This window comes from Lynx rufus, unplaced genomic scaffold, assembly GCF_022079265.1.
Source record: "Lynx rufus isolate CCGP_SWC_20201006 ecotype Redwood Valley unplaced genomic scaffold, mLynRuf1.p SCAF_7, whole genome shotgun sequence".
Lineage (NCBI taxonomy): Eukaryota > Metazoa > Chordata > Mammalia > Carnivora > Felidae > Lynx > Lynx rufus.
In genome coordinates this window covers 90,555,930-90,569,774 of record NW_025814889.1, presented here as the reverse complement: position 1 = coordinate 90,569,774, position 13,845 = coordinate 90,555,930, and the positions used below count along the sequence as shown (strand labels likewise).

Here is a 13,845-nt window from a genome sequence, read left to right as displayed (position 1 = left end):
TTCTGCTTTATTTTCCCAGACTATAAATTCTTTGACAATATGTTGAGCCTCGTATTAATTCATACTTTCTACAACCACTTACTAAACATCTACAGTGAATCAAGAACTAAGATGCTGGAAAGTCAAAACATGAACAAGTCGAGGAGAGCACCCATTCCAGCACGAAAGATAAGAAAAGCAATCAACACAATGTATAGTCATACGTTGAAAAGTATGTGCAAACTTCTGTGCATGGAGAATTGACAAAGAAGACATCAATACTCTTAAACTTTGCCCATCTAGATTGGCTAGGTCCAGTTGTAATGAGATATGGAAAGCTCATAATTTGTAGAAACAGCATCTAAGGATCAGAGGGCCAGGGAAGATTCAAATAGGATAGAGACCCTCCATCTACACAAGCTGAGATGTAGGGTGATCAAATGTGCCCATGTCAAGATGGTAACTACCCTGCCCTGACGAAAGGAATGCAGACGGTCTTTCTTGTAAGTGGTATCGGCCAACTTACCAAAGTAAAAACAGCCAGGATAAAGTTGTAGATTTAGATTTGGAAGAGGAGAAATTGGGGAGCTAAGAAATAAGGCAGTTTTAATATTAAGGGGAACGTGTGCAAGCATTTTCTCACTGGAAGTCAACGGGAGTAAGTTTATTTCCCACAGCTTCCAAAGCCTATTAATATGGTTTAAAAACTCTAGCCTCTAATAGTAAGTTCTCCTATGTGGAGATGTGTGACTTTCTTGAGAGGAGACGTGGAGAGTTTTACCATTACGTGCATTCTGATGAAACATTCACCTGAATCACTCCATAAGATAGAAACCACATTTTGCATTTCTTTTACTTGTGTGTTACAAATTTTTAATTGTTGAATTCAGGCGTGGTAATAATTGTATCAACATTCTTTAAGTACTAAAAGAATTAAACAGTACTTTATCAATTAAATGTAATGCAAATATCAACAGCAATGATTTTTATATTAATGTGGACCAAAAGCCTAGAGTTTAGGAAAATATTTAAAACATGTCTTGATCCAAAAGCATTTTCTTGCTTGCAAAACATATGAGTAGAAAGAGAATTTTTAAAGGAACTGCCATCATCAAGTGACAAGAGTGGAAGAGAAAGTCACTTAACTTCAAGTCTATCTGATTGCATGTGAAATGTCTGACAAAGTTGGAGTTCCCTGTTTTTAATTCTTTTTTTTTTTTTTTTCTAGTATGGGTCTTCACTAGAACATCATAGCCCATACAGGGAAAGAAAAAAAAAATTAAAAACAGACAGGCTCATTTCCATTCTGCATTTCACATGCAATCAAAAAAGACTTGCAAAAAATAGCTCACTCCCCCATTCTCCCTCACCCCCTTGGGAGCACAGACTGCAGGGAAGATGAGGGGTAACCATCCACAAGAAGGAAGGATAGGATCCCTCGCTTAGATGATCATGCAGAATTTTGTTTAAATGTAACATTAAGAATACTTCATTAGAAAGAAAATAAAATGTATATTGTCTAAGAGCTCAGCTTTGTAAATTTCCAAAATTACATTACTGCTCAAATCAAATTTAAAATCTAAATTAATTCTAAAACAATGGGCAGAAAACAAGTCTACAATTGCCACTCAATGGTCAGCTGAATTTGAGTCCGTATGTTCCAGAAAAAAATGTGAAAGTGTCTGGAGAAAAAAGTCAAAAAATCTCACATTTTTCTTTGTCACCCGGACATGTAAAGGAAAGCCATAAGGCTTCTTCTGAACTATACAATCTCCTTGAAAGACAGTGTACATATATATGTTGGTTATCTTTGTACTCCTAGCACCTAGCAACGTGCCTGGGAAAGAGTAAGTACTAAGTAAGTATATGTTGTATTTAAAGATTTATACAACTCTCCATTTTAATTAATTATATTTAAATTTTCTTCCTAAAAGATGTGTTCTAACTGATGCCTTTGGCTATGTTTCTTGGAAGTTAGTTTAAAAACTACAACAGGGGCGCCTGGGTGGCTCAGTCGGTTAAGCGTCTGACTCTCGATCTCGCCTCAGGTCATGATCTCGCAGTTCGTGAGATACAGCCCCACGTCAGGCTCTGCGCTGACAGCACAGAGCCTGCTTAGGATTCTCTCTCTCCCTCTCTCTGCCCCTCCCTTGCTCGCTCGCTCTGTCTCTGTCTCTCTCAAAAATAAATAAGTAAACTTTAAAAAAAAAAAACTGCAATAAATAGGGGTACCTGGCTGGTTCAGTCAGTGGAGCATGTGACTCTTGATCTCTGGGTTATAGATTCAAGCCCCACATTGAGTGGAGAAATTACTTAAGAAAGAAAGAAGAAAGAAAGAAGAAAGAAAGAAAGAAAGAAAGAAAGAAAGAAAGAAAGAAAGAAAGAAAGAAGGAAGGAAGGAAAAGAAAAAAAGAAAAAAAACCCTACAATAATATTTAAAATCAGTGAAAAAAAAATGATGACGGATTAAAATATTTTTGCCTTTATTACTACTGTGAATCCTTTATCACCTCTCTCGAGTTCTACATTTGAATCTATTATTATGGCTAATACTCCATTAAATCTCTGGATTTAAGACTATGAGATTACCTAATCCAGCATTCCCCAAAATGTAATCTGTAAAACACTGGCTCTAAAAAAAACACTAACAGGTTGTTCTTGTGGGGAGCAGGGGGGGATTGGCAAGAATAAGTTTCCACAGTCCAACCAGACTGGAAAAATCAACATTACGTGGGCTTTTTAATGAAGATCTCAGAGATTTTCTTAATGCTGATGTGCATTATTAAGTATGTGGTATTCTGACACACCATTATTTTATGCTCCACTAGAAAAGTTAAAAAGTTGCCAATGACACAATATTTTCTCACACAATGGTTTAAACTGCATCCTGATTATCGAGATGATAAAATGTGAGAATGGAATTGATACAATATGGTAGTATGCAGTTTCTCAATTTGACAATGAGATCAGTTTACATGGCTTTAGTAGAACCAGTGTTCCTCCGGTTACAATTCGGAAAGTGATAAACTCCTAGTCCAAAGTTCTCATGAGGAGACCAAGGCCTAACAAAGTTACTGGACGTGGTCACACACCTGGTTAATGAGAGCCAGGCTCTCTGGTCTGCAGTGTTCCTGCTTTAATTTAGTCATTCATTACATTTCTTTCTTGAACTCATGCTTTGTTGTGCTTTAACATGCCCATTTTTTACTCACCCATGTGCTCACAGTCCATTCCCACCCCCATGCCGCCATCCCCCCACCCCCACCACTTCCTGCTAATTACATCTACACATTCCTTCAATATCCTTCAGAAGAACTGTCATTGCTTCAGATCCTATTCCAAGAAGCCAGTCTGCCATTCTGTGCAGAAAGAGAGAGGCACGGCGCTTCTCACTTCTTTTACTCCCTCCCACCAGAGCAAAACAAAGGAGGAAATATTTATATAGAATCATAAAACCATCAACTATATAACTTCTTTCATCCTATAGATAACAAAACTGGGACTTAAATGGCCATCTTTCTCACCAGAATGTACATTCCTTAAAAACAGAGATCACATTACTTACAATGTGCCATTATTTTGATACATAAGCTGATACTACTTATTTACACCCATTCATTCATTCCACAAATATTTATTGAACACTTATTATGTGACAGACACAATTCTACTTGCTGAGATGCAGTTGTGAACTAAAGAGACAAAAAATTTCTGCCTTTCCAGGGATCACTTGGCAGGAACCAAGGATTTCCTACATTAGAAATAGACTTTGGCCGATCACCTTTCCCAGACTTTTTTGACGTCCCACCCCCCTCCTTTTTTAATTTTTCCAGCTTATTCCCCTTACAGCCAGGGTTTAAAGTCACACAGAATAAATTCTGGGAAATGTGAAATAATGTTAACACCTGAGGGTTATATCTAATTGTGAAAGGTTTGACAAGAAAGTTCTATCATGCTTAGTTTACAGATGAAGAAAAGAATAAAGGACACAAAACAGATTCATGGGGCCAGAAAGCAAATTGGTGGTAGAAATAAACTCGTAAGTACAGACTAAGCTTCTAATCTGTTTCTTCAAATACTCTAATGATTTAAATTAACACTCCATTCTGTTTGTAATTATGTGGCTAAATATAATAAATGTATCTATTGTTGAAGGAAATGCTTATCCTAACAGTTGAGTAAATTTAAATTCTATAAATGTATAGGTCTTACAAATCACTTAAATAACTGATATCTTCATCATTTCATGGTATATTTTTTATAACATGCATTTTTAAGTGACTAACACAAGTGCAAACATACTAAATGTAAAAAAAGAAAAGAGAAAAATATTAGGGAGTTGAAAATAAACAAATGGAAATTTTCATCTTTTAAATAAATGCTTGATTTTAAATGCAAAGGCACAAAAAGTAATTAGAAATAATTTGCCACTGCATCTCAGTGAAATCTTTTTATTTCAAAGCACTTTAAATTAAACTGTATCTGGCAAAAACAGTCATGGAAATTTAATTCCTAATTAAAATGTTTAGGATGAAGCTATAAACTGGAAGAGACCGACGATGACAGTCCATCAAGTATGTAACCTCAATTTTAGAGAGTCTCCGGGAACTGCCATGCAGTCCTCATTCCTTCATTAAACATATGTTTAATGACAGCAAAAGGTGGCTCAGGCTTATCTCAATAAATCCTTCTATGATCTGATAGGTAACATTACTGTGAACATGTTTAGATGGACAAACACCTAATAACTTCACTTATAAGATTCCCCCAAAGTCCATATTGTCTAGATAATCTAACCCTGTAGAATTATCATTTGTTTTCAGAACTCATATGTTTTATATTCTTTCCAGTCATTGTTAATTAGCTGACCAGTGAGTTTCTCAAACTAAAATTTGTTCTTTTGTTTGTCCCCATTTTCATCTCTGTTGCTACTAGATGTTGCTACATATTTGGTAATTACTAATGTACATATGAAGAATTTATTCCATATTTACCAACAAATTAACAAAATCCACATTTAACAAACCATATGCCCAACACCTTATTCATACAGATGTATTGTTCTATAATTTAGCCTTGTGCACAAATAACTTTTAAAACTCATGGGGGAATTGGATGTCATACAGCAAGTTTTCAACATTAACATTAAAACTTTATTATGTCATAGAGCTACTAAAACATTTTTTTAGAAAAAAAAAAGCTGCATCAGAGCACTCATTAGTCAACATTTTAAATATAATTTTTCTTAGTTTCCAAAAATATTTTAATTCATGTAAAAAACTATTCATGCATAACAATCAACATGTTAAACTAATAACATTTTCAAAATTATATAAAAATTTGAAACACGGCAAAACAAAATGTGAAATTTTCTTTCATTCTTGGGTGGTCTGCTGAAGAAAATTTAGTTGCATATAATACTATAAATTACTGTTAAATCACTATTTGGATTTAAGATAAGTTAATTTATGAAAACTTGTTTCAGTTTATAGAAAGTCCACACATGAAAGACAATTTCGATGAGATGTCCAAGCATAAGGGACTTGGATCCTAATGAAAATGGAAAAAGGTTTTGCACTCTACAAATATTGTTTGAACATTATATAAGCAGAAAAATTTGTGGTTTGTAAATCCACATGTTCTTAACGTAATATTCTTGACATACTTTTGTTTAAGTTTTCACAATGCACCTATGTGCTAATGAGAGCAGTACGCGTTCATGCTGTGAAAGAATGTAAACCTAGCGCCATCTACTGGAAAAGTAGGTACCATTCAATCAATTAATTGCGAATTATTTTGTGAATTGTGTGAGTTGAAATTTGTATGTCTATTTTTTAAACACTATGTTCTCTAAAAAGAAATCTCCCTCAAAGCATTTTAATGTAATCAAAGAAGTTAGGTAAGATGAACATGTAAGACAATGGTGAAACTGAAGAATGGAGGGCATTCATCCAAATACGTGGCTGAGAATTCCACTGGTGATATGAATAAAGAAATCAGGAATACTGTGTTCTAATCAGAGTTTTTTATGTTGGTTTCATGTGTATCTTTTAGAACACAGGTTCTGAACCTGTGGTCAAAGAGCCCTTCCCTTACGAGTTTCAGAATATCTAACAAAAACCTTTGAATTACATACAAAATTGTGTGCAGGTGCACATAAGTACTTTCTGGGAGAGAAGAGTCATAACTTTTATCAAAGAATCATGAAGATAGTTCATCTTTTCTTAACCATAAAAGGTTAAAAAATAAAACTGGAATAGAAGGCCAGCCTATGCAGTAGATGAACAGCACACTGATGATTTCAATTATTTTTTTTCAAGGTAAGTAAATATAATATTAGATGCCATTAATGAACTATTGCCAGCTCAAACTTGGACAGTAATTATTCTTACTTGTGGATGGTGCTTTGGTGCGTATCTGTTGTAGTTCCTCTTTACAAATGGAAATTTTAAAGCACAGCAAACAACATTAATTTGCTCCAGAGAAAAGTGATCAAAAGAGCCGGAATTCCTAATTCTCATAATAAGCATAGTACGTACTTATTCCCTTCCTCAAAATTTTATCTACCACCAAAACCCCAACTGTTTGAGAGAAAAAAAAATAAAAACAAGTCTGGATAATATATATTGAATCTGTGTTACCCCTTTTTTGCTCTCTGTTAAGCTACAATGTGTTTTATATCTCAGGTATCAACTGCATTGGATAAAATGCAATAAAGTGAGAAAAGAGAAAGGAAATTGTTTTCCATAATATATTCAAAAGCCAACCAAACTATAAACTTTACTTTTAATCTTCCCATGCAAAAGAGGCTCAAGTAAATTTGTATTCTCTGTTTTAGCTATCACTTCACCTACATGTAAACTTTCCAAATGTTTATCCATTCACTTAACAAATATTTATTAAGTGCCAGGCATTGTGCTAAGCTCTAGAGAGTTCTAGTTATACAGATGATATTCTATGACTTGCAAACACCATTTGCAAAATATCTCTAAGGCTTGTAATTTCTACATTAGAATATTATGATATGGTATCTTTACGAGCTGCCCAAGAGCCATGTGGCTCTTCAATCCATGGTGACTGTAAAATACACCAATGAAGTCAAGTAACAACCACATATTATGTGTATGATGTTAAAGAAAAGTATGATTTATCACCGTAATTAGTACTATTTAGACAAATACTTTCACTTGGCTGGAAGCTACCATGCTATCTAGTCTAAGCTACAATTAGACTTAATTTTTATCAAGCACTGAAACTATGTATAAAACTGTGCTCCCTAATCCCTCCTCAGATAATGCTTCAGTCTTGATTTAGTGGTAAGGAATTCTAATGTTCAAATGTGGAAAAGATTTCTGTTCTCCCACCACAACGTGGCAGATTTTTCTATAAATTCCTAGCCATTAATTAGTTTCCAGATTTGATTAAGCCAAAGCCAAAAATAAAAACAAGTAACAGTTAATAAAATCACAGAATCTCAGAACTGAATAGATGATCTAATTCGAATTCTTCGTTTTAAAGATAAAGAGACTGAGATCTGAAGAGGTTTACAGTCATGTTCAAGGTCACACAAGTTAACGACAGGGCTGTGGTTAGAGTTTTCTGACTCCTATCCCAGTGCGCTTTTAATACAAAATGAAACTGTTATAGGAAATTAAGACAAAATTCTGAGAGAAAGAAATTACCTTTAATTACAAACATGAATGAACCATAACTCAGATGCACTTAATGAGCTCTAAATTAAAATTATGCTTTATTTAAAAATAAGAAGTAAAAGAAGTCAAAGCTGAAAAATGATAGATCACTCTTCTGGGATGTGGCCTTCCTACAGGTCAATCCAGTTATAATCAATTTTAAGAGCCTGTTCCAATTATTTTTTAGTTCTGGAATTATTTTGTACTGAATAATACCTGAAATTAGTAGGGTACTGGCTAAGGGAGCAGAAATCTTTTTGATTTACAGAGAATTTTGTTGTAATGGGTTTTGACCAGGGAACAGTAAATTAAAGCAAGACTCCAGACTTTCACCTTAATTTCCCATATCTCCAGTATTGGCCTCTTCCCTCCGTACTTACACAAAGTAATAAGGACCAGAATGCCCACTTCAACTTCTCTTTTCAAAATATAAATAGTTGGTTTTATTGCTATTGAACTTTATTTCTTCAACATTTCTATATTTCTAACAGTAGAATTCTGTTAGAGAAGTGGATGGTAACAAGTTTTACTAATATTCAAGTCATAAAATATGTAAATGCTGGAAGACTGACTTTCATTAACACTGTAAAAAGTAAGTGGTGCTTGAATGGCTAAGGAATTATGGAATACTATTCTAGCCAATTCATCTAGTGAATTAAAATGGATTTGCAGGCCAGAAAAGCAAGAGACTGAGCTTCCATCAGTCCTGGATAGTTAGAATAAAAGGAACATGTATACGGGACTTGAATTCCGGTTCAGCAGGATGCATTAAGTAAAATAAAGCTATAAAAACAGGTTGAGATGGTTATTTCTCAAACATTAAGTGCATTTGTGGTTCGTATTAAAGTGAAAATAGTTAAATGAAAGGACATATTTAAATGTTCTTAAAAGTCTATTATACTAGGAAAATTCATGATAGATCGATAGATAATAGATAAGATAGATAGATAGATAGATAGATAGATAGACAGACACAGAGACCTACAGTGAACTTAGTTAACATTTATATATTGTGCTTACTGAATTCCAGCCATTATCCTATGCACTTTTCACATCCTCATCTACTTCATCCCCTACAGCAACCTAATGCTATTATTAGCTCTCATATTACAAATGAGGAAGACCTAATATACAGCCAGTTAAGCGGCACGGCCAGCCTTCAAACTCAGTCTCCAGAATCTGTGTGTTTAAGCCCTGTGCAGTAATGGTTACTGCTCAAGAATTATCAGTTTTGTCGAATTTATTGTTGAATCATTTTGATACCAAATTTTAAAGACACTTATATCTCAATTAAACAATTCCTTTAATTCCATGATTAAAGGAATCAAAATCCTTTAATGAAATCCTTTAATTCCATGATTCTAATATCTCAAGGAATATATTATTAATTATTTATTAACTAATGAGGTGTTTCTGTAAATACTCAGCCTCCTCTGTGTATAGAAAATTCATGTTACAAGAACAATATTGGTGCTTTTCACACTTTGGGGTGTTATTCAGTGGGAAACCTGGTTATATATAAACTAAATAACTCTCATATATAATGCATAGTTAGGAAAAAGTTCCACATGGCACAGGGACCACGTTAATTGCTGTTCTCCCTCAAGCTCATATACAATTCAGCAGGTAAACCCTGTCAGTTCTACAACCTGAATCTCTCTCGAGTCCCTCCCCCCTTCTTTCCAAACCTGAGGCTCTCAGCACTTTCTGCACTTTCTGAGTCCCCTCCAGCCTCAAACTCAAACTCCCCCAGTGTTTTCTGTGGTGGCGATGCAGGGGCATGGCTGGCTCAGGAGGAAAAAGTACTGACAGAGTGATTGGGGCCCTCAATGCATGAAGCTTCATTAGCCTCTCAAGTCACCACAAATAGACATAAAATCTATTTAACAACAACAACAAAAACAACAGCCGTTTACTACTCAAATACAGCTTCAAAACAAAGGCCTTAGCCACCCTTCAAATCAGGTTGCCATCCCAGCCTTCTCAGAAACATCTGGAACCAGCATGGACTTTCCATCATACTAAATCAATAATCCTTATAAAATGCAAACCGAGTCATGTTATTTCACCTTCTTCCGCTTCTCCAGGATTTAAATTCTTTAAAACATCACCTAAGACATTTCATGATCTGGCTACCTTCCTTCCTCGCCTCGCGCTTGCGCTCCCCACCCGAGCTGGCCATATTAAATAACCTGCCTCTCACTGGACGTACCTTGCTCCTTCGGGCCTTCGTGTCTTGCCCACGCTAGTCCATACCGGAGAGCTGTCCTTCCCACTCATTGGCCACCTGGCTAACTGATGCTTATAGATTGAGATTTAGCTTAGAAACTATATCCTCCACGAAGCCCTCCTTTAAACTTCAGAGACCTTCCCTCCTTTCCAAATGTTTTCCCCCCCACCAAAGAACGAGGACCACCCTTCTCTGAATTCCCCTAACGTCATTCAGCCCTATCACCACACAGTTCAATGGTCTTCACACAGCACCATTTCCACCCTGTGCTCATTAGAGAAATCAGCTTGATCTTCTGTATCATTATATCCTCACTGCCCCACACAATGCCCGGCACTCACAGTTAATATTCAGTGAATGTTTAATGAGCTGGAATTAAATTCTCTAGACAATATAGCAATAGAGATATGTATATTAATAGAAAATAGAAATAATGTTGATAATAATGTTCACACAAAATATCTGACCATTCTGACTTTCATAATAAAAGTAAAATATTAAGTTCATGCTATAGGCACATAAGGCAATTTTGGACTTTCATGCCTCACTTGTGTAACAAGCTGAAAATCACATTTTTTAAAAGTATAGTGAGTGGTTCTAAATTAAGAACCAGTTGACACGTGCATGCTATATATGTTCTGTTTATTTGGTCATTGTTAAGTACAACATCATTTCTTTTTGACTATAATAAATAAGTAACTGTATTATACTACGGTTGTTCATTTTCATTTTTCCGTTCCCAAAGTAATGGCCACATGTGAAACGAAAACCATTTTCATTATCCTTTAACAAGAGATGAATATCCTATTTGGGTGATGTGGGGCAGTTTCTTATGAAGACTGCCAGCCTCTCATGAACATTATGATTTTCAGATGTGTAGTGTGCATTAAAGAACAAGAAGATATCATGAAATATTAGTGACAATTATAGACTGAACAAGGAAACTGGACAATGTTTCCAAGAGTTATAAGGATTGTGGAAATGAGTGTTACTCCAAGTAGAGTGGTGATTTATAACCAATTTCCGTCTTCAAATTAGGGCCCAAGTGAAAGAAAACGGAATTTAGCAAAACGTTCTGGTGTATCATTTCCTGCAGCAGAAACACCCACCCAGACCAGTGCCCTCACTAGGTACAGGACAAGAATCAGCAACCTGAGGGAAGCCCACAGGCTCGCAGGGCTACTGGCTGGCTCTTTGTCACCAAATGCAGCAGGTTGAATGCAGACATCACTGTGATATCTTCACCAACAAAACGAGAGGCAAAGAACAGGGGCAAGAGCTGAGTAGGAGAAAAAAAGAAAACAAAAACAAATTAAAACATCACAAATGTTAATTAACCACATTCATTGCACAATTGATGGTTACGGTTTTATCTGGAACTGAACACATACACACAGTGGTAATAAATTTCAAATGCCTATTTTTCAAATGGTGAGCTTACTTGCAACCCAGGCTTATTTACATCTTATGAAAAAAAAATACAAGATATAAAAGTGTAATCTGTGAACACACTTTGCAAGAGGTCAGAAAAGAGACCAAGTTTAAAACGAATCAGCATTTACTAAGTCCATACCATGTGAGAGGAACCGTCTGGGGCCTAATACACACATTGTATCATTTAATTCTTACAATAAACCTAGGAGGTAGGTTTTATCCCCCAGTACATATGTGAGGAAATCGAGGCTCAAAGGTCCAAGGGCACATAGCAAATAACCAGTGGAAAAGGTATCAGAAAACCCTGTTTTATCTCACTGCAAAGCCACGCTCTTTCCTTTACACCATGTTGCCTCCTTCCAGCAATTATTTGTAAATCTCCCTCCCTGAAGAAGACTGTAAAATATTGCAAGATGAAGAGAATCCTGTTGTTACAGTTTCTTTCTTAATCTTTTTTTTTTTAAATAGAGAGCCAAATACCCTACAGACAACCAGGAGACTTCACTTTAGAACGTGTTAAGTTTGAACAAAGCATAGCAAATAGGAATTTCCATCGGACCTTATCATTTATAATTTCTAGGCCAATTCTGTGAGTAATATTCACAACCTAGCCTTAAAAAGGCTAAAACTATTTTATAAAGTTTTGGAAATGAATCTATGTGGAAGAATCTCAAAACTGTGTAAGTGTTAAACTTTAGAGAAAAGTTCAGCTGGTATTTTCCTTCAAGTTTTGTACGATCCTGCCACTGATAAACTTCAAACGAAGCCTGGAAAATACTAGATTAATACTAACTTCTAATATTTTATTTTAAGTTGGCATCACAAGTGACCTTAACCACTAAATGTCCAAAAATGGACATAAAATGAAAGTCTTATTCATTTCCTGGCCCTCATCCCCCCAGAATAAAAGTCTGTTCCTGGTCTCTTCTGACATCCTTGAAGAACAAACACATAATAAACAGTAATGTATTTTACCAAATCACTCTGGAGTATATCTGACAGAAATCTGCTTGTATTAACATACCTGAACTCTGACTTCTTCAAACTAAACTCGCTACAAACCTAAAACATTTTTGTGTTATGAACTAGAGACAAAAGGGAGGAAGAGGGAAGGTAAGTATCACAATGCACAGCCGAAAAGAACCATTAAACATAAATAAACATGTCATTTTCACGAGTGACTGCAGAACAGGGAAAAGAGCATTCCTTTGGAGCAGACTACTGACTAATAAAAGATCAAAGGTCTATACCTCACAACGCTATAAATAAAAACATATTTTTTTTTCCATGTGACCTTCTCCGAGAGGAATAAAGTGTGCACGATGAATGTAATTACTTAGCGAAGCTGCTGCCTCATTGTGCTCCCACAGCTGACCATAAAACGTCTTCCTATCCTGTTTCATCAACTGTGGTACCAGGCGGCCTGCGCGCCTACCGATGGCCTCGGCCATCTGGCTTGTGTCAAAGCCAGCACACAGGAAGAAAGGGAGTGATGTCACTCTGCAGGTCAGGCAAAGAACAAAGATGCATTCTACAATTAAAAGCTGGGGGCCTCAAATACCGGGGGGCCCTCCAGCGTGATATGACTGTGTGATTTAACGTCCAGACTGGTGCATTTCTTTCTACCCAAAGAGCCAGGGCTCCATCTAGTGGCAAATTAGTTTTGCCCAGTTTTCTTTAAAAGCAAACCCCTGAAGTGTTACATTCGCACCAAGAAAGTAGAACAACTAAAATGATCAACTTTTAGAGCAGTCTAGTATTTTTGCACTGAAGAATGCAAAAAGCATATTCATCACAATGCTCTCCGTTTTAAAATCCTATGAAGCACACATCTCATAGGTGAGGATTTGATAGAACCCTTATATTTTTAAAGCTCTAACCCTAATTATAGCAGAAAAACCAGCTAATTTTGCAAACTGCATGTAAAGTGACATTACTTACACACTACTCTGAAAATATGTAGCTAAGATATAAGGTGAAAAACAGTTCTAAAGAACGGACACGTGCATCCAGATGCCTTGGTGAAATCCAACTCAATCTTCTACATCAACAGAACACAAGAATCACAGTCAATATGGCTCTAACGTGATGCCAAGAGCAACTCTAGGACAGAAAAAGAACTATCTTCAGGCTGAACTGATTTATGTTTTAATTAATGTTTTCCACTTACATTTGCAGTAAATGGAATTAAATATTTTGACAAAGTGATCTAAAATACAGAACACATTTGCACAAAAGATGGGCTAGCACAGCGGATGCGTGAGCTATGGGGTCAGATGACCTGGGTTTGAACCTGACCCTGCTCCTAACTAGCTGTGTTATCTGGGACAAATTGCTCACCCCCTCGGTGCCTCAGTTTCAACTCTAAAATAAATGAACTGATAAAAAGCACTTGGAACAACTTCTGGCACAGAGTATATGCTTGGCAAATGTTAGCTGTTATTATTATTGTTGTTTACATGCACAAATATTCACTGTATTTTAAAATTACATGAATTAGATATTTCTAAC

General features: G+C 35.8%; 1 protein-coding gene across 1 annotated transcript in view; it reads right to left on the bottom strand.

The window, feature by feature from the left end:
• The window catches only part of MSRB3 (methionine sulfoxide reductase B3), a 137,998-nt gene extending 126,870 nt beyond the window's left edge, over nt 1–11,128 (bottom strand). The window contains exon 1 of the mRNA XM_047064855.1: nt 11,053–11,128. Coding sequence (XP_046920811.1) covers nt 11,053–11,128 — 76 coding nt within the window. The remainder of the gene's footprint in view (nt 1–11,052) is intronic.
• Between the last annotated feature and the right edge of the window lie 2,717 nt (nt 11,129–13,845).